Source organism: Thunnus thynnus, chromosome 21, assembly GCF_963924715.1.
Source record: "Thunnus thynnus chromosome 21, fThuThy2.1, whole genome shotgun sequence".
NCBI lineage: Eukaryota > Metazoa > Chordata > Actinopteri > Scombriformes > Scombridae > Thunnus > Thunnus thynnus.
Window position 1 is genome coordinate 13,489,433 of NC_089537.1, and position 22,647 is coordinate 13,512,079.

At 39.7% G+C, this 22,647-nt stretch overlaps 2 protein-coding genes across 3 annotated transcripts in view; both read right to left on the bottom strand.

The window, feature by feature from the left end:
- arfgef1 (ADP-ribosylation factor guanine nucleotide-exchange factor 1 (brefeldin A-inhibited)) overlaps positions 1-1,872 on the bottom strand; it is a 51,285-nt gene extending 49,413 nt beyond the window's left edge. For both annotated transcript variants that reach the window (XM_067578558.1, XM_067578557.1), the window contains exon 1: positions 1,522-1,872. In XM_067578558.1, the coding sequence (XP_067434659.1) occupies positions 1,522-1,645 (124 nt within the window). In that variant the 5' untranslated portion in view covers positions 1,646-1,872. The remainder of the gene's footprint in view (positions 1-1,521) is intronic.
- A 1,125-nt stretch (positions 1,873-2,997) lies between these two features.
- cpa6 (carboxypeptidase A6) lies at positions 2,998-22,094 on the bottom strand. The gene is made up of 11 exons (XM_067578528.1): positions 21,683-22,094; positions 18,252-18,327; positions 11,394-11,518; positions 9,225-9,339; positions 8,579-8,680; positions 8,360-8,464; positions 6,915-7,025; positions 6,308-6,398; positions 4,631-4,833; positions 4,376-4,460; positions 2,998-4,134 (listed from the first exon to the last, which is right to left on the bottom strand). The coding sequence occupies exons 1-11, from the start codon at positions 21,811-21,813 to the stop codon at positions 3,920-3,922; spliced, it is 1,359 nt and encodes a 452-aa protein (XP_067434629.1). The 5' UTR covers positions 21,814-22,094; the 3' UTR covers positions 2,998-3,919.
- Positions 22,095-22,647: the final 553 nt, after the last annotated feature.

The following is a 22,647-nucleotide window of genomic DNA, read 5'->3' on the forward strand; positions in this document are numbered from 1 at the left end:
ACTTCAAAATAAAAGGGTAGTCAACGTGACAAACACTGGCGTGGTCGTACATTATAGAGGAAAAACATTATATTATTATATAATTATTGGATGTCATACATACTTTAAACGTCCATTATTTATATGTTGGTAGCTACACCGAATCACAAATAAAAAGCGTTAATCTGTATCGCTTAGGATTTTTATTTTGTTACCGACCGGAAGCGCATCTCTGTATTATTTCCGGCAGCTGCATTGTTCTAGCATAGAGGTGCTATTGACAGCTGTCACCTTCTGCTTTCACTGTCCTGGATTCACATGTAGTTTTACAACATAATAGTGGAGGGGAGTGTCCAGAGTATCCACTGATTAAACCAGTTAATAAATAAACGATGTAGTAAAAGTCGAATATGTCCTCAACACTCCCCGTGCTGACCGGTGTTCTGGTTTAACCAGCGACCGTGTTGACTGGTGACTTTCAGCCGAATGGCAGCTGTTGAAAACACGAACAGAACATCTACTTGTCCTCCTAAAACCCTGAAATTTAATTTTAATGAATTTTACAGGTATACCAATCTGTGTTCAGTATCTACGTTAACCATTTACGTAAGTTACATTGTGCTCACTTCTCGTAAAATTTCTTATGATGTGGGAAACAAACTGTTAGCATATGGGATTGGGATTTTGTACAGTTATCCTCAATCGGAAAGTGGCTCAAATTCAACCAATTAACCTGTATAATAATGTCAAATTCCTCATTAGACGCTAGCTGCTCTGCTAATCTGCTTTTCCCCCCACATTAAACGTAACTTCCAGAAATGTGAATGCTTCTTGTTGGCGACACCGTTTAATTTACATAATATAGGACAAAAAGGACCAGACGAATATATAAATACTGTGTTGAACATTCAATTTAAGATAAATTAAGGCTTTTAGGCTTTTTAACAGATGCTGTCACCACGACAACCACGGACGCATTCGGCTGAAAGTCACCAGTTAACACGGTCACTCGTTAAACCGAAACACCGGGCACGTCTCCTGTGTACCAGGAAGAGGCGCAAACATCGCACCTTTATCGGGGTTAAACACACACAATCACACTGTTTAGATACACACAGTTAACACATGACGGGCGTATAACATGTAGCTGTCTGTTATGTCGACATTCAAGGTGGATACAGCCTTTAACAACTTTGTTTTCTGCCCGGTGTTCGGCCTATTCTCACATCGCTAGTTTCGCAGCATCGGTTCGGCGTTGCAAACACCCACCCACCCCTCCTGCACCATTTCCGTGTTTAATACGGACTCACTTCCACAGATCCTGTGCCACGTCAATTAAATACGCAGGGTTTTTGTTGAATTTTAACGCAAGACAATAAAGCTTTAGCAGCATACAGCCTTTAATGAAAGGGCAATACTGTGTTGTCAAACGCTGCGATAATGTTGCAGGATAACCGGTTAATAAGTGAAGGGCTGGCATGACGTGTCTAAATCAATGAGTCCAACACAGCGATAATATAACGTTAAAACAACATAACTTACCTAGTGCCACCTCGCAGGCTTTGCGCAATTGTGAATGGTGAGCCTTTTTCACCTCCTTGTCGGCCAGGATCTTTTCCAAAGCTCGTGTCAGGAACATGTTTTTCGTCTTTTTGCCCTCAAACATGTCGCACCGGAATTTGGGGCGAGGTGTGCCTGGTCCCAAGCGGGGGCTGCAGCCGCCTCGATTGTGGATGTATTCCCTGTACAAATGTCAGCCTCAGAGCCCCCCTAACAGACAAACATAAATAAACACAGAAGGTGGGGTAAATCCCTCAGATTTCCATTAACGACCAGCCTCCTGCGCCATGTTGGAGAGAGGAAACGACGTCACGTACGTTTGAGAGCGGCCGCAGTGAAAAGGGAGAGGGAGATGAGGTGAGTGTAGTCCTTCCAGCTAAGCTTCCTCCATATAGACATTTACAAGACTTAAACTCATGAATATGCATGTCAAAAAAATTAAACAACCAACCATCTCAGCCTCAGTGTGTGCAGGAGATTTCTCTTTTTAATGCATTATAAAAACATGTCACTTTTAAACTTATATGCACCTTATTCTTATGTGTGAGACTTATGTATTTTGTTAACATTTTGAATTTGTGTGTGTATGTTGTGTGTACAGGAACACCTTATTTGACATTTTTTGCCAACTAATTTACAGGTACATTGAAATATAACTTAAAGACAAAACAATGAGCACTTTCACTCTACTTTTCACCAAATATTACTGTAATGTAAAAAAAAAAAAAAATCCTAAACATCCAATCCCTCATCTTCACCCATATTTAGCCTATTAAAGAGTTTTTTGTGCTTTACGGCCCAGTTGAGTGCCTGGAAATTTATTTTTTTATTTTTTTATGCTTACCCTTGGATGTACGCATATTTTTTCCTTTTTAAAATATCATGTCCTATTCCTTTAATTTGCCTTTAACAGGTTTCAACTTTCTCCATCATCTTAGTCACAAATGTGTGAAAACATTTCCTTTAAATTTGTTATGAAACTATGAATTGCTCTGATTTTGTACATGTTTAGTATAGCTACACTGTCTTTTATAGACGTAAGTAACATTTAGTAAAGTCCAACAGAAAATGTATCCAGGAAATCTGGCAATTTGACAACACAGATTTGGTAGTTGTGGGTGGTATAGTTCACTTTGACTTTGGACTGTCTTGCGTGTCGGTTCCACCATTTCTGAATCCATAAATAAGAGCAGCAGAGCTGGAGAATAAACAAGAGACTGGCCATGAAGAGAGGAGAATGAAAAGAGGAGGGTATTTGAAAGAGAGATTTTGATGGAAAGTTCTGCTATCATTTGCTAATAAATAAGGTCAGTGACTAAAAGATAATGAAAGCCATCAGACTAAAATCATGTTGACTATCAAACATGCTTATCAGCATGTGCACAAAACATAAATAAGCGATGCAAATGTGACATTTGAGATGTAGAGATGAAATACATGTGGCAAAATGAGCACGTACTGTGTTATATAACAACATTTATTCAAGTAAGATATTACACATTTATTAAAATCTCATATTAAGCACATAAGCTGTCAAAAGTAAACATTTCTGACACTGTCATTGATCCATACCTGAGTAATGACACAGTAAGATACTGAACTGACAGCTCACTCTCTCCCAAATTCAGTCTGAACCAAATGAAAGAGAAAAAAACGTCTAACAATAAAAAAAAATCTCAATTTAATCCAAACCCTAGATTGTCAGGTGATAGCACATTATATACACCAACAGTGTTGCAGTAATAAAGGCATTATACATTAACATTATAATCTAAGAATCTAAACTGGCACTTGGTAAGAGTAATCCAAAAAAGCCTACAGTAGTGAAAAAACAGAATAACGAATGAGCACTGTTATATTCATTAAAACAGTTTGTTTAGCAAAATACATTTTTGGAAGACATTCAAATCTTTGACGATTATTTCATCAAAAAGTGCTGCTGTATCATGACAAGTGCTTACATGATCACCATTCACTATAAAAAGCTTATTTGTTTTGTTAGTGGAGAGCAACACAGAATTGGGGTGGGGGGTGGGGGGGGGGGCATGATGCTAAAAAGGTCCTGGGCCAGTTTTGAGCTGGTCATTAGATCCACTGATCCACCAGGAGACTCTCTGACACTGTACATTTGATGTTATTAAATGTAAACAGACTGATCTCTTGTAGAATGTTTTTTGGTACAAGAAACTCACCACTGTCAGTTCATATCTTTTCAGAAAAGGGGGGAGGGGAGGCGAACGACCTCAAGAAACAAGAAAAACAAATAAAATGCTTTTCTCGTCCTTTCCAGCTCATCACCTGATAATATCTAGGAGGAATATGAGGTGCCGAGATAAGAAGCTGTGAGGGTAAAGCTTTGGGGAGCTACAGTATAGTGCGGTCATATATATGGAAATCTCTCCCTGTCTGTCTCACACTTCTTCAGCAGACCTGATGCAATGGCCTTCACCGCCCTCATGGTCTCAGTGCAGGTCGGGTTGATCAGGGATTCAGGCAGCAGGAAGCCAAAATATCCTGTATCCCTCAACTCAAATGCAAACGCATACTGGATACCGTTCCTGTAGGCCCAGTCAATAGAACTGCCTGAGCTAACATCTGTGGAAAAAACAAAACAAAACAAGGATAAGAAAAGCTTAGAATAGTATTTGTTATATAAGCATTTTCAACTGTGAGCTAGTACCAATGCCAAAAGTTGCTTGCATTTAGAAACATATAGCAAAATCTGACAATAAGAAGCTTCAGTTTTAGGTAAATCTACATCACAGCACAACAATCATCAATTCAGTTCCTTTTGCTAAAATTGGAAGATACAATAAAGAGAAGGAACGGTACTCACACAGAGTTGTGGAAGCAGGTCCATATCTGTATCTCACTCCATAGGCAGAGTAAAGAGCTGTCACTGCATTATGAGCTGCTGACTCCTGCAGATTAAAGGCACGAGGTCAACTGTACATTTCGTCACAGTAGGATTTAATATCAAGCTGTTCCGGTTGAAAATCTCCAACGTGTGATCATAAAGTAGGTAAAAGAAGCCTTAAATACTTCTCAAATACAATTTATTTAGTGGTTTATTAAGGAATGGGTGTCTTACCACGCAGCTGAAGTTGGGGATGGTTGCATACTTGTAGGAATATGGGTAGAGCAGCATTTGGGCATACGCATGGATGGATATGTAGGCTTTGACACGCTTCTTGTGCTTGCGCAGGAACTTGGCGACGGCCTTGACCTCAGGTTCAGACTCGGGGAAGGGGCCACAGTAGGTGTCATCACAGGGATGAAAGGAGGCACCCTCATCTGGGGGGAAGAATCAGGGAAGATCTAATCACATCCAGGATGCACACATTTCATTTTGGTAATATTTTCTAAATATGAAACAGGTTTGGCACTGTGATCTGGATTTATTTTTGTATTCTTGACTCAATCCAGCTACAATGACAATGCAGGCAGTGTAAAGAGACAGAGAGAAATGCTGTGGGGAAAAACTAACACCGACTCAGATTGAAATCGCAACATTTACATTATAATGCCAAGGGTAACAGCAGCCAAAGACGAGTGTAGCGTCCCAAAATGCTTTGCAGACACAATGAACCCACTGGCATGATGTTTGGGGGTCTGATGAGCACACCATCCTTGTCTCTCCCTCCAACAGACTACATTAGCATTTTTTGTGCTTAGAACAATGAATATCAATGTTTGTGTCCTTGAATGATGTAAATGGATGGTGCAAAAATAAACATAAACCTGTTTACAGGACCTGACTGGCTCTGAAAGGATTCACTCAAAGCAGCTCAGAGACACACATCTTCCCAAGTTTTGATTAACATTATTTTTTGAACTTGAAGAAGAAGAAAGGCTTCAAGTGGGATGAGGTGACTCCTCTTTTTTAGGCATTTCAGGAATTTAGTTGAAGCAACATCTGAAATAAGGTAATTAAGATCACTGGTATACAGATAATATAACTATTGACTAGTTTCAAGGAAAAATGCAGGTTTAATTAACTGATTTCAGACTGTTTTGCAGTGACTTTAGGCTACATTGATTGATTTGCACAGTCCCATGTCTATAAATAGTAGAAGCAATGTGGTAGTCAATATCATAAATTAATAAGTATGGATTTCATTCAAGTTTAGAGTCATCTTTGGGCTGGCTATGTCATGCTCTATGCAATTGTGAAATTATCCATTACTTAAGTATAAATTGAGGTGTTAGCCTTGTAATCATGCTAAATTTATCATGCCATAATTCCCTGAGGGCTTTTCTATGAGTTTTATCATTCATTTGTATGAATTATCAAGCCCACAGATACTGTATGGTTTCACAAACACCACTGCCAAACATATTACTTCCCTTTCTCTCCTTATTTTATTACCAAATACATAGTGCTGCCCTACAATCATACTGTACATTACTGTGCATACACTGGCAAGGATTTGATGTTGTTTTGAGTGTTTTGGGCTTTTTTCAGATACCGATTTAGTCTTGGTCCATAAATGTTCCTTTTCTCACATCACATCTCTGCATGTCCACAAAAATCCTCAGTGTATTCTCAGAGCCCCTCCCAGAGTGATGATGAATTAACGAACCCCCCCCACCCACCACCCACCGGAGACTAAATGACATCAAGCACAGATTGTTGTCACCACACAAATATTTTATCCACAGCTTACTCTCATTAACAGATAGAGAAGACAACATCAGCAAGAAGTGCCTCGCAAAGCTGTGGTGTGTGTGTGTGTGTGTGTCATTGTAAAACCAGTGTTAAACTCACCACACCATTTCACTTTCCAGTTTCTATTAGCGTCCACTCCTCGGCAGTGGAACTTGTGATTTTTGGACCGAGTTTTCCTCCAGAAACGATCCTACAGTACAAATAAAGACAGTTTCACTGTATGTTCACTGACAGTCAGACTCATAGAACAAATAGTTGCCTCCCACCTCCAAAATAATACATCTGTTACTTATACCACTCCAGTGGGTCTATTACTAACAATATATGCAGAAAATAGTTGAGGGGCATTTTTCACAGGCGTTATTTTCGCTGAAGCATAGATAATTACACATAATGCCAGAAAATCACATTGTTATCTCCCTGCTGTTGAGTTTTTCCAATTACAGAACATATTCTGATACAGATGGACATTTCCAGTATGATTTCTTGATAATGTTCAAAATCTGTGGGCAGGAGTAATGTGTTACCAATTTTTACTCTGAATATAATTATACCTACATAAAATAGTTTTCTCTTCAGGGCCCTGCACCAGTGTCAGAATACTTCAAAATGTTGGTTTTTTTTTTACTCTGAAGAAAAAGTTTGAGGCTGTTTGAAAAGTTGCAACATTCAGTCTGTGATATAAGTGTAGACAGAGCTTCAGTACCGTGGTCCAGCTGAAATGGTATCCATCCACATTGAAGACAGGCATGATGTAGAAATTGAGCTGGTTGAGCAGTCGTCTCATCACAGAGTCATACTGATATGAGTTGAGGGCCTGTAATTATAATAAAAAGAGGATAATTATACCGCACACTCATCAGTATTTTCATTGTGATCTAATTGCTCAAAACATCTTGATTGTGGCCAGAAAGTACAATTATGGTGTCATTACTACGCTATGGTTTTGTAATTTTGCAAGCATCTTAACCATCACAGTGCTTTAAATGCACAACTCCAGTAGGTTAATACTATAGATGAGGATTGTAGAGAGGAGATCTGGGCACTGGGGTAATACTGCTAATAGCTGTGCTTTAATCAGACTCAGGCCAAGGTTAGTGTGCCTTAAGCCTTAAACTAACATGGCACCCTGACCTCCAGTGGCCAATGTCAGTTACTACATTAAAGTGGATTCACATTGTAGGGCACGTATTTCAGCTAAGTGGAGCATATTTGACTATTTTTATGAGCAAAATGCTTTCCCAAGTTTTTTTCTCCCTTATTCATTTTTATGTCAGTCTGCTTCTGGTTTCCTGCTGTTATTTATCTCCCTCCATCATTCACTCACTTCCTACTCCTTCTGTATCCTTCTTTGAAGAATTCCTACTGACCCTTTCAGTCCATGTCTTGGCCTATGGTGAATTAGCCACGTATTATGGTTATGCTTCAGTTATGGGAACGACTTGTCTGATTTAGACATCAAATTGGCCATTTGAATAAATGCCCACAAATAGAGTGGCTGTAGAGCACAACAGAACATCGTTTTGTAAATAGTATAGTCCATAAACCTTAGAAAAGCTTAGTTTTAGTTTGTGCATGTGCTACTTTTTAGTGACGCATGTTGAAACAGTTAATTTCTCCTCAACATCATTTCATTTGGTTACTGGAGTTGGATGGTGAATATAAATTTTAGCATTTGTTTAGATTTCTAAAGATGAACATTTTTTAAAAACAGTCTTTGACATAGTGCACTAAACTGATATTCATAAACTTTCCTTCATTTGTCTTAACTTTCTGGCATTTGTTGTGTTGCAAAGCCTGCTCATCTGGCAACTAAGTAGTACAAAACAAGCCATTAAAGGTTCTTAATTTAATGTCTGGGTCTGGTCTGGTACCGTCCTTACTTCAGAGGGTACTGACTAAGACTCTAAGGGTGTAATGGAACTTGAGTTAATGTCTGGATTATGTTCAACATCTGAACAATAAAGGGTATGCTTTAGTATTTGCATAACTGTGCGTGACAAGTGAACAGATGTTCACATTTTGTCGAAGACCCCAGTGACTGCACATCACAGACTGCATTGCTACAGGCTATCACTTAGAGAGGAACAATACATGTAGTGCAAGCTGTGTTTTAATATTTAGATTTGCATCCTATAAAAACAAGACTACCTCTTTGACAAACCACTGGCAGAAAGCGGGTCCTATCCACTCTCTGGCATGAACCCCACAGTCGATCCACACAGCTTTCTTCTGGGGACGACTTCTCTTTCCTAGCTGACAGGAGACAAGCACTGTCAGTTTTGGAGTAACACAAATATGCTTGTCCATGCACCTGTGTGTGTGTGTATGTTGGTTTTGTATGTGTTTGTCTCATGCCTTCTCTCTTACCTGAAGCACATAAAGCGGTCTTCCTTCGTACGACTTCCCGATGGAGAACATGTCAACCAGGTCAGGGTGGGTTCTGTTCATCTCGAACATCCACCACTGGATCTTAGAGACAAAAAAAATGTAGAAAATTAAATTAAGTGTTCCAGACAATCAAAAGTAGTTTTATTTCAAGGCTTGCCAGAGTGAGAACACGTGTACCTGTGAAGTATGCGCATTTGTGTGGGAGTGCGTTTTTCGCTTGCATCATCTGTCTGTGTAGTTGCACAGAAATGCATGAGCGTGTAAACAAGTGTATGTTTTGCAGCGAAGGAGAGGATCAAAGCTCAGCGTAATGAAGACTTGTGGAGGCTCTCAGGATCTGTGTGTGGAATGCATGCAAGCCCTACTGCTTCATAGGACCTGACAGATTCATGAACCAGGAGCCTGATCGACCTGGAAAAATAAACACTCTAAAGCTGTGAAGTGTGTGAAGTAGGGTGCATTTCTCTGTGTGAGAGAGCACGAGGCTGTGGGAGAGAGACTTGTGGAATGGGGTAATTGGGGAGTTTGAGAGCACCTTAGAGGGGATGTTTGTTTACTTTGTGCATGCATTAGAGAGCGTGTATGTGTTAGAGATAGGTGGGTAGATGGTGGGCTTCACATCTACCTCTTCCAGAGAGTGGTAAACCTCGTAGTCATACTGAGACTGTGACCTCCGCTTGCGAGAGGAGCGATATCCCGTCTGCTTTTCAATTTCCTTCTGCAGATTGGAGATGAACACACTGTGGAAGGAAGAAAAGAGAGTTAGACAGGCACATGACGGACATGATAACCAACCACTGTAAGATTCCTGCCAGTATGAGCACAGTCACTGGTTAGCATGTAACTCTAGAGAATATTGTTGTGATACCTTTCAATTTTTCAGTTTTTGCACATAAATAGGTACCACTAAAGGATTCATAAGTTGGAACTAATGTTTTTATTATTGTTCTTTGAATATTTGAATGCTTTATAGCTCAAAAATAGTAATAATAATAATCCTCCTCTAGCATAACTTGCTCTATCATTTTATAGCTCTTTAACAGTGTTTAATAGTTTAATACAAAGTATACCCTATTGGGTAAGTGAGTAAGTCAATAATAAAGATAACTTCATAATAAGTTATCAGATCTGCATTTGCTATATAAATGTTAATAAATCATCAAGAGTTCTTCCACTACAATAATACATCAAATCTGAGGTTAATTAATTTATTAATGACTTTTCAAATAGTCCAACAAATGTGAGTAATATTAACATCAGAGCTACAACTAATACAAAAAGTAAATTATTAAAAGTAAATTAATATTTGAATGAAGTTGCCCATTTGGGGTGGTAGCGATGGTCCAAATAAATAAATCTGCATCACAAGTTAAAAAGCTAGATAAAAGGGTGAAGCGCTTGTTCATATGAATATCCAGCAATATAAATAAAGCACTGATAAATGATTTCATTACTGTTAAAAAAGCCTTTAGCTAAACCTTACAAACTCCCAACAAATGTGGTCTATCAAATAGTAACCATGTACCTAAAACATCAAAACAGCTGAAGAAATGACTGCAGATTTGGCCTATGACATGTTTGCCATTACATTTCTGCACATCTTAAATTTCTAATGGGTTCTCAATGGCTTTGTCAGTGCAAAATGTCCTTGTTGATTCATTTTGACATTTGTTTGTGTCTCATTTTACCCACAACAATGACTCTAATTTGATGTGAGGAAATAAAATTTACAGATGTTCCCCTTTAGTATTTTGTAGCAGTGGGTAAATAACAATTATAAATAAATTTAGTATATCTGTTGAATGCTGGTATGAAGTGGTGGAATCACTGGTTGTTTTTTTTATTCCTAACACCAATTATGCAATTGCACTCACCCACCCTACTCTTTTCCAAGATCCAAACCACTTTCGTACACCAGCACTCATTCTGTCCAATAGCACAAAGGATACCAGTCAGGCCACTGCTGTCTATCATTAAATTAAATGTTCTGAAAAGAAGCCAAAACAATAATTATCACCATAACTGTCTGTCCCTATGGACCTCTTAGTTCCTATGCCTCTTCACTTCCCACTCCAACCTAAAATAGATGATGTGATCTGTTTTCATAGCAGCTATGTAGGCAGCTAGACTCTCCTTACACACACTTCCTCATGAAGGGCCTTACTGTATGTGTACATTTCTATCCATAACTACTTGAATAACACTGAAAAAGCTGCATTATTTCCCTTTGAGTAAAACGAGATCTGTGGTGCCTCACTGCCACTCACTACCACTACCAAACATTGTCCCCTGCTGTGTAAACCATCTTTGAAAACTCCTCAGTCAATCAACAGCGTCGGAAGAAAAAAAAAACTCATCCTCAGATCTCAAATTCCTCCCTTAGGATAGACATGACAATGGAATTCTTTCAATCTGCGGCTGTGGCTGCTGTGATAAAAACTCCATCATTTCAACGTTAATTTTGTTGAGGGATGGGGTAGAGAGATGAAAGGGCTTGCTTTTTGGAGCAGATTGGGAGAGGGGCTCTGATGTAGTCTGCGTGTGTTTGCATGTGTCCCAGCTTTGAGGAAGTATGAGGTCTTTTGCATGCAAGCTATACCCGCCTCTGCATGTGTAAATCATATTCTGGCTGGGAAAAGCTGGGTAATTGCAGCGCCCTTTGTATAACAGATGTGACTCATACTGTTGAAACTCTGCTAACAAGATTACCGAATGTGTGAGAGTACGCAAGCAAGCAAGCATATGTACTGTAGTACATTTCTGTATTTTTGGCAGGTGGTCTTTCTGTCCTTACCGATAGTTGATATGTTCCTGCTTTAAGCGCGCATGTAGGCCTTGTGTATCATTGCGTTTCACATGTACATCCACAGTTGCATTGTGACATATCAGAGAAGCACTGTTGGGCTGCCAAAAGTCCACCTAAAAGGACAGGAAAAAAATTATACAGCGGCAGTTACAGTAACACAAACACCCAGCAAAAATGAACTGTGGGATGTAGGAGTGGGCAATATGGATAAAACTCAGTGTATGCAACTTTATATTGCAATATCAATATATATATACTATTATATAGATTTTTTTTTTTTTTTTTGAAAATTCAAATGAGAAACTGTCTATTTTGGGCTTAACCAAGGAATAAAATACCTGACATAAGGAACTTCATCACATACATGTAAAAATCAAAAATTTATTCATAAAACAGTCCTGCTCAGTGATTTGCAATATTGCCCACAATGGTATAATACAAACAGAAATATTTAAGGGATAGCTACCACAGTATATGGTGTGGTAAAATCAATGATGCTTGACAGATTTATATAATCTGACAGGTCTCATATGCTGTTATATCAAACATCTCTTTGTCTGTTTGTTACATTTGTTATACTGATGATCAACTAGATATTATTTTTTTGTTTTCTGGTGTATGATGCTACTTGACTCACAAGGAATGTACAGATCCAACTTTTTCTCTCCTGAAACAGTTTCAGATGCCTAAACTCAGGGCATCAACAAAAACCAGGTATTATATGGATACCATTGGTCTCTTTTCCCATAATTTCAACCCTATATCCCTCACTGCAAGGAGCTCATTGGAATTACAGAAAGAATCTGTAATTTGTTATGTCTGTTTATCTGCCTGTTATGATATGGCTGCTACCCAAACCACTTAAAAATTAAGCATCTAAACTAAAACTAAGGGTTAAAGAGCATATTTTTCAGAAAAATAATTGACACTACCATATTATCTCCTCTGCTGTGTGTTTAAAATAGCCTCAAACATTTGGTGATAATGACCAAATTGCTACGGTAAGACCTGGACAGTTTAACATTCCTCCCGTCTCTACCTGAAAACGATGGACTAAATCAGGGGAATGATGATGACTCCACAGCGTTAATGGGGCAAACACACTGATGGGTCCCATTAACAACCTGCAGCAACTCTCCCCCTGCTTCCCTTCCACTGTTTGACCTCATATTAGCGACAAATATCCTGCCTTTCAGCGCCTGCTATCAGGCCGTGATAGCCGGGGCTGTTAGCTTTAGCTGAACCAACCGGGCCAACCAAATAAACACAGACGCCATGTGGTATCACTGATAAAATATCAGCGAGAGGGAGAGACACTGAGAGAAAGAAAGTATTTTTTAGCAAATAGGAATGCACTGGTTTACAGATGATACACACAGTAGTCAACGTAAAAGAAATACTGTATATCCAGTGTTTCTATTTTGTGCAGATGTGTGTGAAGGTCCCTCAGCTGGCATTCATTTGTAGCATGGGGGCAGAGACATGAAGGCTGGCACACATGCTTGTTAATGTGTCAATTGGTTTAATGGTTTACAGAATGCATACCAGATTAATTTAACTTTGTGTAGAGCTACAAGGTTAGAAGAGCCTCTGCTGGAACGTTTGGTGCCCTCGACTATAAATCGCTCTCTGCTGCTGTTCGTTTATGGCGTTTCCAAATGGTCGAGTGCCCCAGATGTTTCAGCACCGCTCCTCCGTTAACCAAACAAATTCACAACACATACGCCTAAAAAGGGCTTAAATATCTACAATCAGATAACTCAACTCCTCACAAACAATTCTCTCTCAAGTTAAAATTTAATAGCTGTATTTATGAGCCATAAAGATGCATTCTTTGTCTGATTTATGAAGGTTTAATCTTCTGATTGTTTATGTTCTCTTTTTGTGTGTCTGTGTCTGTGCATACAGGATAGCTATAAATTGAATTTGTGTTGTTTTGGTTGATGTAATTCGGGTATGGGCAGGACAAGAAAGAAAAATTTATAGTTCAATAAAAAGAGCTGGTTTTCCTTAGAGCAAATGAGGTGAAGCTGTAGTTGAGTGTTTATATGTCAAGTAATAGAAGACAGGTCGACCAAAATAAAACACAGTTGTTATTTAATATTATAAGAAAAAAAAGTCCATTGTATGTTCTCTGAATCTCAACAGCTTGACATGCTCGACAGCCTGATATTGGCTACTATGAGAACACATAATGCTGTTATAGCTGAGTTAGAGGCAGTTTATAAAGTATCTTTATGTCTTTTTTTGTTAACAGAATCATAGTAATAACATTAATCATGTATAAAAGTAAGAAGTAAGGATGAACTGATTAAACTGTAAATCCACCCTATACAGAATTAAACATTTATTCTGAAAACAGTGTGGCTTTTAACGACCTCTCCTAAAGACAAACAACGGTCTGTCTCCCCTCAACAGCAGACAGACAGACTGTAGTCATAATGTCATCTAGAAACGAATGCTGTTGCTCCATACACAGTAAATAACAGAATAATTCCTTTGGACACAGATGTGATGATTTTACTGAGATATGAGCACATCTGACTTGCAGATTTAAGCCCTGGAATATGTCAAACAAAACGTCTATGAGCCTAGAAAGAGACAAATTCTGTTATTGGTTCAGGGATAAATGGAGATTTCATATTACGTCACTTAAGTCTATTATTTAGTCTATTACTATTCTGATAATCAATAAGTCATTTTTCAAGCAAAAAGAACAAACATTGCCTAATTTCAGCCAATTGTGAAGATTTATACTATTCTTCATCTTATGTGACAATAAACTGAATATCTTTGGGTTTTGACTGTTGCCCAGACAAACAAAGCAATCTGATGACATCACACTGGGATTTATGGTGTGGGACATTTTATAGACCAAACTATTAATCGGTTGATTGATAAAATTCTCAGCATATTAATTGATAATGAAAAAAAATTGTGAGTTGAAGCCAAAGTTCAGATAGAACCACTGTGCTATTTCCAAAATGTGGTACAGAGGTAGGAGGGTAAATCTAACGGAAATCTAACTGGAAATGCTAACACGCAGCGTGGTGTCATAATAATCATCTTAAGTTATTCAAATATCTCATGTCCCATTTCAGTAACAGGAGCTGCAGCAGTAATGGAGTATAAAAGTAATGATTAACTTTTTGTGAAAATCCAACATGTTGAAATATCTTATCTTTACAATACATAGCTTTTGGTAAAGGTGTTTGTTCTACTGGGTGCATTCAGGAGCTGTTGTTTCTTTTCTGGGCTGCCCAGAGTTCACCTGTCCGTCAGATAGTATCATTGCTCATTCTACTGTATGAACCGGAGAATTTTTATGGGAATGACCAATTTACCATCAGGTGCTTGGAACAGGAAAGGTAAAAGCTTTCATGGGTGTAAGTTAAATATTATGTCAGTCAACAAAATAAAAATATTGCAAATTATGATTTGAAAAAAAAGTGTTAGTTTGTTGATGATGGATCTGATTCTTGTTTTCCGTTCAGTATAAGAAGTTATTATTTATTATTTGACCTCATGTCTTGCCTGAGGATGAAAAGTTTGACTCTGGCACTGGAGGCATTGCAGTGTGGCTAAGTTAGTGAAAACACACAGCTGTCCAAACAGTAGCTGCCACTGCCTCGGTTGGCCTTGGAGCACCGTGTCCGCTGACCTTCCATACGAAAAAATCTCAGGCCAGATCCTGACCAGTAGCCTGGCTCTGTCCTCATATCCCTCACCACAAATCAAAAACATTTACCTCTTTTGCCCTCATTCATCCCTTCCCTGCTCAGAGCTGTGCTGGTCTTGGACCACTTTAAGAAAAGCTTGACCTGAACTCACACAGATGCCTTTCAAATACGCACTTGATGAGGCATCTCGCTACACAAATACAACCCAAGCACACCAAACCAAGCTGCTGAAACTAATCATACTGCCCCAGGGCCATAGCCAGAAGTTTAGAAACACTTAGGTCAAAATCTGCTTAGTCACCCCTAACAATTTAAATAGTTTATTTAATTAGTTGCTCAATTATATTTTCTGCGGGCTTTATTTAGAAGACCTTCCAAGGAAAGTATTTTGCACATAAACAACTGCATATAAACTCAACCCAACGAACTAAACTTTAAGTAATATAAGTAACCCAGAGCTTTGTCTCTATTTACTCTATGATTAATACCAGATTACATACAGTATTTCTTTCCAGGAAACGTCCTAGGAAATTATTAGGAAATTACAGCCCCTTAAAATAGAGTGAGAGATCATAATAACAGATAAAATAGACTGTGAGATGCACTTGAAAGCTCCAAGAAAAAGCTAGTAAGTGGGCCATTCAATTATTTTGTCATTCATAAAGCATTTGTTTTATTTGGAAACATAAATGAAGTTTCTAAGTCTTCCTTACGCTGCCATGAATAAAATTTAGGTTGCTAAAAAAAACAAATTCCAAGAAAAAATACATGGTATATGACCCCAGTTTTCTCTATGATAGATACTGTTCTGTTTTACTACAGTGAAAATGCGAAAATAACACCAACTCTCCCAAACTGACTTAAATTGAATTAAAGGGATATTCATCAGTCTATCTATCCATCTATCCATCCATCCGTCCATCCTTCCATCGTTCCACTGCTTATCCGGGGTCGTGGTGGCATCAGACTGAGTAAGGAAACCCAGACATCCTTCACCCTGACAATGTCCAGCTTCTCCTGGGGGAACCCAAGGCATTCCCAGGCCAGAAGATATATGTAATCCCTTACAGTGTGTTCTGGGTCTGCGCCAGGGTCTCCTACAAGTAGGACGTGCCTGGAACATCTCCAGAGTTAGGCGTCATGGAGGCATCTTAACCAGATGCCCAAACCACCTCAACTGGCTCCTTTCAACACAAAGGAGCAGTGGCTCTACTCCAAGTTCTCTCCGGATCTCTGAGCGCCTCACCCTATCTCTAAGGCTAAGGCCAGACACCCGACAAAGGAAACTCATTTTGGCTGCTTGTATCTGCGATCTCATTATTTCAGTCACTACCCAAAGCTTGTGACCATAGGTGAGGGTTGGAACATGGACTGGTAAATTGGCCGCCTTCACCACAACCGTTCGGTACAATGCCTGCATTAATGCTGATGCTGTACCGATCCAAGCTCAGACTCCATCTTACCCTCTCTCGTGAACCCTCACTTGTGAACAAGACACCAAGATACTTGAACTCCTTCACTTGGGGCAACAACTCACTCCCAACCCAGAGGAAGCAGTCCACCTTTCTCCAGCTGAGCACCACAGCCTCAGACCTGGAAGTGCTGACTCTCATCCCAACTGCTTCACATTCAGCTGCAAACCATCCCAGTACCTGCTGGAGCCAGCAGAACCACATCATCTGCAAAAAGCAGAAAAGCAATCCTGAGGTCCCTGAACCAGACACTCTCCTCCCCCCGGCTGCACCTTGAGATTCTATCCATGAAAATCACAAATAGAATCAGTGACAACCCTGGCCCAACACCTACTGAGAATGAATCCTACTTCCTGCTGAGAATGCGGACACAGCTCTCACTATGGTTATATAAGGACCGAATGGTTTGCAGCAACGGCCCAGGTACCCCATACTCCTGCAGCACTCCCCACAAGGTGACCAGAGGGCCACGGTTGTAAGCCTTCTCCAAGTCCACAAAGCACATGTAGACTGGATGTGCAAATTCCCATGACCCTGCAAGGGTGAGGAGCTAGTTAACTGTTCCACGGCCAAGACAGAATCCACTTTGTATCTCCTGGATCTGAGGTTCAACAGTCGGCTGGAGCCTCCTTTCTAGCACCCTGGCATAAGCTTTCCCTGGGAGGCTGAGTAGTGTGATCCCTGATAACTGGAGCACACCCTCCCATCCCCCTTTTTAAAAATGGGAACCACCACCCGGGTCTGCCAGTCCACAGGCATGTGGGACAGAATGGGAGGGACATGAGGTCACAGTGACCTTCACCTTAGACCTTTGACCACCAAAATCTAATCAGTTCATCCTTGAGTCCAAGTGGACATTTGTGCAAAATTTGAAGAAATTCCCTCCAGGTGTTCCTGAGAACACCTGGACGGACGGATGAACAAAGGGATGGACGGATGGACAGATGGACAACCTGAAAACATAATGCCTCCTGCTACAGCTGTTGATGGCACAGAGATATAAAAATCTTTGCTGTGTACTCAGAAACTAGAACAATGTGCAAAGGAAGGTCATCCATGTTCTCAAGGCTAATGGGTAATTACTCCCAAATGAGTTTGGGAAAGAGGAGAAGCCTTCGAGTCCTCCGGGGTTCCACTATTTTCAGTATCTTTGAAACACATGTTCATGTTTGCCAACTTAAGAGATCCAAGCATTCTGCCCAATAATGAGGAAATCCTTTGTATTTCCTCCATTCTTCTCTTAGTGTTTTTCACTGAAATTAATACAGAGCATCTTATCAACAGTGTATCTCAGTCTCTCAGACAGGGAGTATGTCCTGACTGTGACACATGACCACACTCGGCTGCTCGCTGTCTCTCTGTTTTGCCTATCACTGTCACCAGACCATGTCACATCACACAACCCCCCCCCCCCTTACTGCCAGTGTCACGCTTCACTCGGTCTTTGACTGGTGTTCAAGTGTCAAGTAAAGACTCCTGCGGGACTACAGGGTGATGTGAGCAGAATAAGAACAGATAATACATTTAAATGCAACATTTCAGAAAAATCAAAAGCCCAACATTAAAAAAACAAGTCAGTGCTTAATAGGTTTCATGTCAAATTGTCACTGATTTTGGATGTGTGTAATAGTGTGTGTGTGTGTGTGTGTGTGTGTGTGTGTGGGAACTGATAATAAGATAAAATAAGTGCCAACCTTCATTTGTCCCAGAACTTTCTTGAGCACACGAACCTCCTCATCATTACCTGGAGTTATCCTGAAGACTTGATCACTGCAAAAACAACAGAGCTCTTCTAAGTGTCAGGTAACAACTGGGATGAAAGTGCCCCAGAGGGTTTTAGCGGCACTAAGATTCCTTGTAGCAGAGCTTGGATCAATTTTCTCTGCATTTCGTTTCAAAAACATCTGGGTGACGTTTTGTGCTGATTGAAGGTGACACATATAATAGCAGTTCTATAGATGACAGGATCAAACCCCAGTCAAACAATCTGTCTGACGCATCATTAAAGGATTATATTTCATCGTTTCCAGCTCTGCAGGTAGCACCTGGAAAAATTCTTTGGCAGATACAGTAGCTGGCGGCAGCTGTTCCACATTTTCATATTTTAAATACATCAATCAAATGCTGATGTGTGCCGTAGATAGATATGAAAAACACCTGTTTATATATCAAACATCTATGGCAAACATTTTAGGAGTCTAATAGCCTATTTCATGATAACCATGACGTATAATCAATTACTATAATGTGTTTGCCAATGCCAAAATCTAATGTTTTTTTTCCATTGTGTAACTCTGTACTTAGATCATGGATAAATATAACACCATGATGTGAAAGGCAAGACACAGTGTGAGGTGTTTTGGTTGCTAAACCAGCAGATAGATGATTGATGTTTATTTTTACTTTGTAAAAATTCATACACCTAAAATAAAGCTGCAGTGTAAAACATCTGTGGTCAGATTTAAAGCATCCTCACTGATTTTGAGAACTCAACCCAGTTTTGTTTATCAAGAATCAAGAAAAAAATGATTTTAGTCAACTGTGGAATTAGCTGATTACTTAGTTATAGAATAGGTTTGTTAGCTTTGTTATAATTCAATATAAAAATCTTTGCAGTTAATCGAAAGAAAGCCTGGAGGTAGATACTGTTTCTAAATGAATCTGCAAACACCATCTTATATATTATACATATTACATCACAAAACAAAGGCACTCTTTATCCTCATCATGAATTGTACGAACAGTAGTGTTGCTTTCATTCTGCAGATCATAGCTCCTGAAGGTTGACCTTAAAACTAACCTGCTGCCAATAATTCATTCCAGTCTCCTCATTACAGACTCTCTTTATCTGCCCAGTTACTGTCTGTCTGCCTGGTTCTGTCTGTGTCCACTTTCATGTATTTCTTTTCTTCTCTCTCGTTGGGTGTCTTCCTCTCTCACGTTTTTTTTTTTTTTTTTTAAAGCTTTTTACAATGTCACACAGGAAGTTGGGCCCCTCTAAACAAAGGTGGCAGTCGGCCACTCTGAGGTTTGAGGAACAAAAGGGCCAGGATGCCCAGTGTGAGTATCCACCTTGTTTCAGTGACCACAAACATTGCCAAAAAAACCCCCCAAAACAGCCTGTTTCCATGGCAACGGCAATGATTGAGGACGGACTACAAAATGGGCAGGCTTTTTGGAGGTAAAATTTGTTAACATTTGAAGGGAACGGAAGAACCTGATTAAGTCTCTCCCTTGAATCTAGAAATATTTCAAACTTGAAAAACAAGCTTGCATTATAATATATTCTCTCTGTCACTTTTTGTTTTTACCAGTGTACACAGCACCATGCTGCACGGTAAAGGGGCTTCACAGAGCTAGTCCAAATTGAACCATTTCTTCATCCTTTAGTGTTTCTCAAAGATGACAGACTGTTTTTGTTACAGTACTGGCCGGGCAGAGACCTTCTGCTTTGCATCTACCAGCTGCAGGACTTTCTAGGCTAAAGCTATCCTTAAGTTGTCAGTCTGTTGATTCTCTCTGGGATAGAAACAGTTTGTTTTTAAGACAATCTGGCCCTAAAACCAAAAAACTGACTGTTTTAGATACTATAATGCAGTGGTTCCAAACCTTTTTGGCCTGTGACCCCTTAAAATAAAGCAAAGTCTACCTGGGACCCATCATCACATGTTGTATTGTCTACAAGTTAAGTTACTGATTATTGTTTTGATTCATTGGTTAATCTTTTCATCCACAAAATGTCAGAAAATAGTGAAAAATATCCATTAAGGTTCCCCACAGTCCAAAGTTACATCATCAAATGTCTAGTTTTGTCCTAAACCTGAAGATATTCAGTTTATCATCATGTTCAACAAAGAAAAGCAATAAATCATCACAACTGTGGAGTTGAAACCAGCTTATTTTTTTCATTTTTGCCTAAAAAATTACTAAAACGATTATTCAATTTTCAAAATAATTGCTGATTAATTTTTTGTCGATCGACTAATCAATTAATTGACTAACCTTGCAGACTGATTTTGTTTTAATTGATTAACTTTTAGAGGCTTCAGGAGGTAAAACACAGTAGTCCTCAAGAAATAAAGCAAAAATTAGAAGAAATCTTGACAAAGAAATCACAATTTTATGTGTCTAAAACATGTTTTTTTCTGTATCCTATTCTGCCCGGGTTGGAAACCACTGCTCTAATGTATAGTAGCATCATTGTCCCTCTATTTGATATGACAATGAAAATGGAGACTCTTTTTAGACTAAAGGCTCATTGTGAGGTCCTATATCTTGTCAAATTAGGATGCTGTGAGGTACACAATATTTGGGGTAAACCCAAAATATATGTTGTTTGAGACAGACGAGGAGGGGGGTTTCCCGCAGAGGTGGCCCTCCTCTGCCTCCACTGAACTACATCAAAAGCTCTTTTGAAAAACAGACCATAAATACCTTTACATGCCCCACTCATGCATTCTGTATGTTTATCCAAATTGCTATACTGTGTCCAGCTCCAGATGGCCACAGTGGAGGTCTCTATTTATCCAAGAGTGAGCTCCACAAATTTCATAGCCAAGGTGAGGTGGTTTGTCCCACATCCAGCCTCATAAACAGACTGGTATGCAAGAAACTTTGACAAGAAATTACTGTCAGATTCGTTCATGTTTGCAATTATAGAAACTAAGAATGCGTTGCCACACAAAGAGAATTTGGAGCTCTTGTTAACTAAGTGGTTTGACAGTGCACTGTGGCTGCCAGCATCCCGTGTCATGTGCCTATCAATGCCAATCTGCCTCTCTGCATCACTTCAGAAGGCTCCGGGCGTATGCCATCAGAAAACAAGGTATCCGTGCAGGTATAGAGTAAACAAACAAACAAAAAAAACATATTATGTCTCAGATGGGGAATCTGCACCAAAACGACGAAGAAGTTGGTAAGCATGGAGCCTTTCTTTGTTCCTTCTTTCCTCTCTCAACACAAGATAAACGTCTCTTGATGTATAGATAGTCTCTGCAGACAACTTCTGATAGCAGCAGTGCGCTTTTCCTGCCGCCTCACTCACCTCTCTCTCTGAACATGAATGAGAGCCCCAGTCTGTCCAGGCTCTCATGAGCCCCAGAAATGAATGGGGGTCTTTACTCACCCTGCGTAGCGGTTGTTGTAGAGATAGGCACCGACGGGACATAGCACGTTACTGCAGATTATCACACAAGCCAGTAAAACTGAGGCGCGAAATGCGCTCCTATGCTCCAGTACCATCCTTGGCCAGCACATCAAAAAGACGGAGGATACCGAGTGAGCTGCTTTGCAGGATGCACGCAAATGTATCAAAACTCAAAGGACTCGGTCCAGCGCACCATCAACAGATTGGCAAAGTCACTTATTTTGTCGTTGCGGTTTCACGGTGTTGTCTTGTATATTTCTACTCTCTGACACATAAGGTGCAAAAGGTGCGAAAGCCGGTCAACTGGCACAGGAGAAGCATTTGCCACCTCTTTGAAGCTCTGGGGGGAATTGCAGGGTAGCAGCTCTTTTTAAAATGAGGAGGACCTGAGTCACGTGGTCCCGGTGTCGGCGAAGTTGGTAACTGGATCCCCCTCCTGTGCGCTCTGTGCGCGCAGGGGATCATTTATGTGAACTGTGAACACATGTAGACATTTACCAAATCACGGTGAAAAAAACCCCCAGCGACGTCAAACCATGTATTTTAAGTGATGCATGAAGTTCTCTTTGTGGAGACATGAAGTGTATCAAGTGACTCATCTTCATCATTTCAGAACAACAGGCTTATTCTTCCAATGTGCTCAGCTCAGGTCCTTTGAAGAAGACACTCAGCACTTTTCTTGCTTTAATGAAACATCTGAGAGTTTTCAAACCACCCTCAAATGCCCACTTGTCCATCCACTTCAGTTCAGACATTAGTAGAGTAAAGCTGTAATACACATTGGTGATGGATACTGTTGTTGTTCCTTATTATTTTTGTCATAAATTGGAGTTATGATGTGCATCGTCCTGTACCCTCCTATCCTATGTGTTTTGGAGGAACCCAAACTTGCAAACTGCAAAATAAATATATATTCTCATATTGAGAAGAAATAATAAATCACT

Bases quoted from the DNA above. Each gene is read 5' to 3' on its own strand.
- cpa6 (XM_067578528.1), bottom strand. From the start codon at position 21,813: ATGTGCTGGCCAAGGATGGTACTGGAGCATAGGAGCGCATTTCGCGCC. The intron at 8,681-9,224 runs GTAGATGTGAAG...TTTGTCTCTAAG, and splicing joins TTTACCACTCTCTGGAAGAG to ATCCAGTGGTGGATGTTCGA. The intron at 4,834-6,307 runs GTGAGTTTAACA...TCTTCCCCCCAG, and splicing joins CTGGAAAGTGAAATGGTGTG to ATGAGGGTGCCTCCTTTCAT.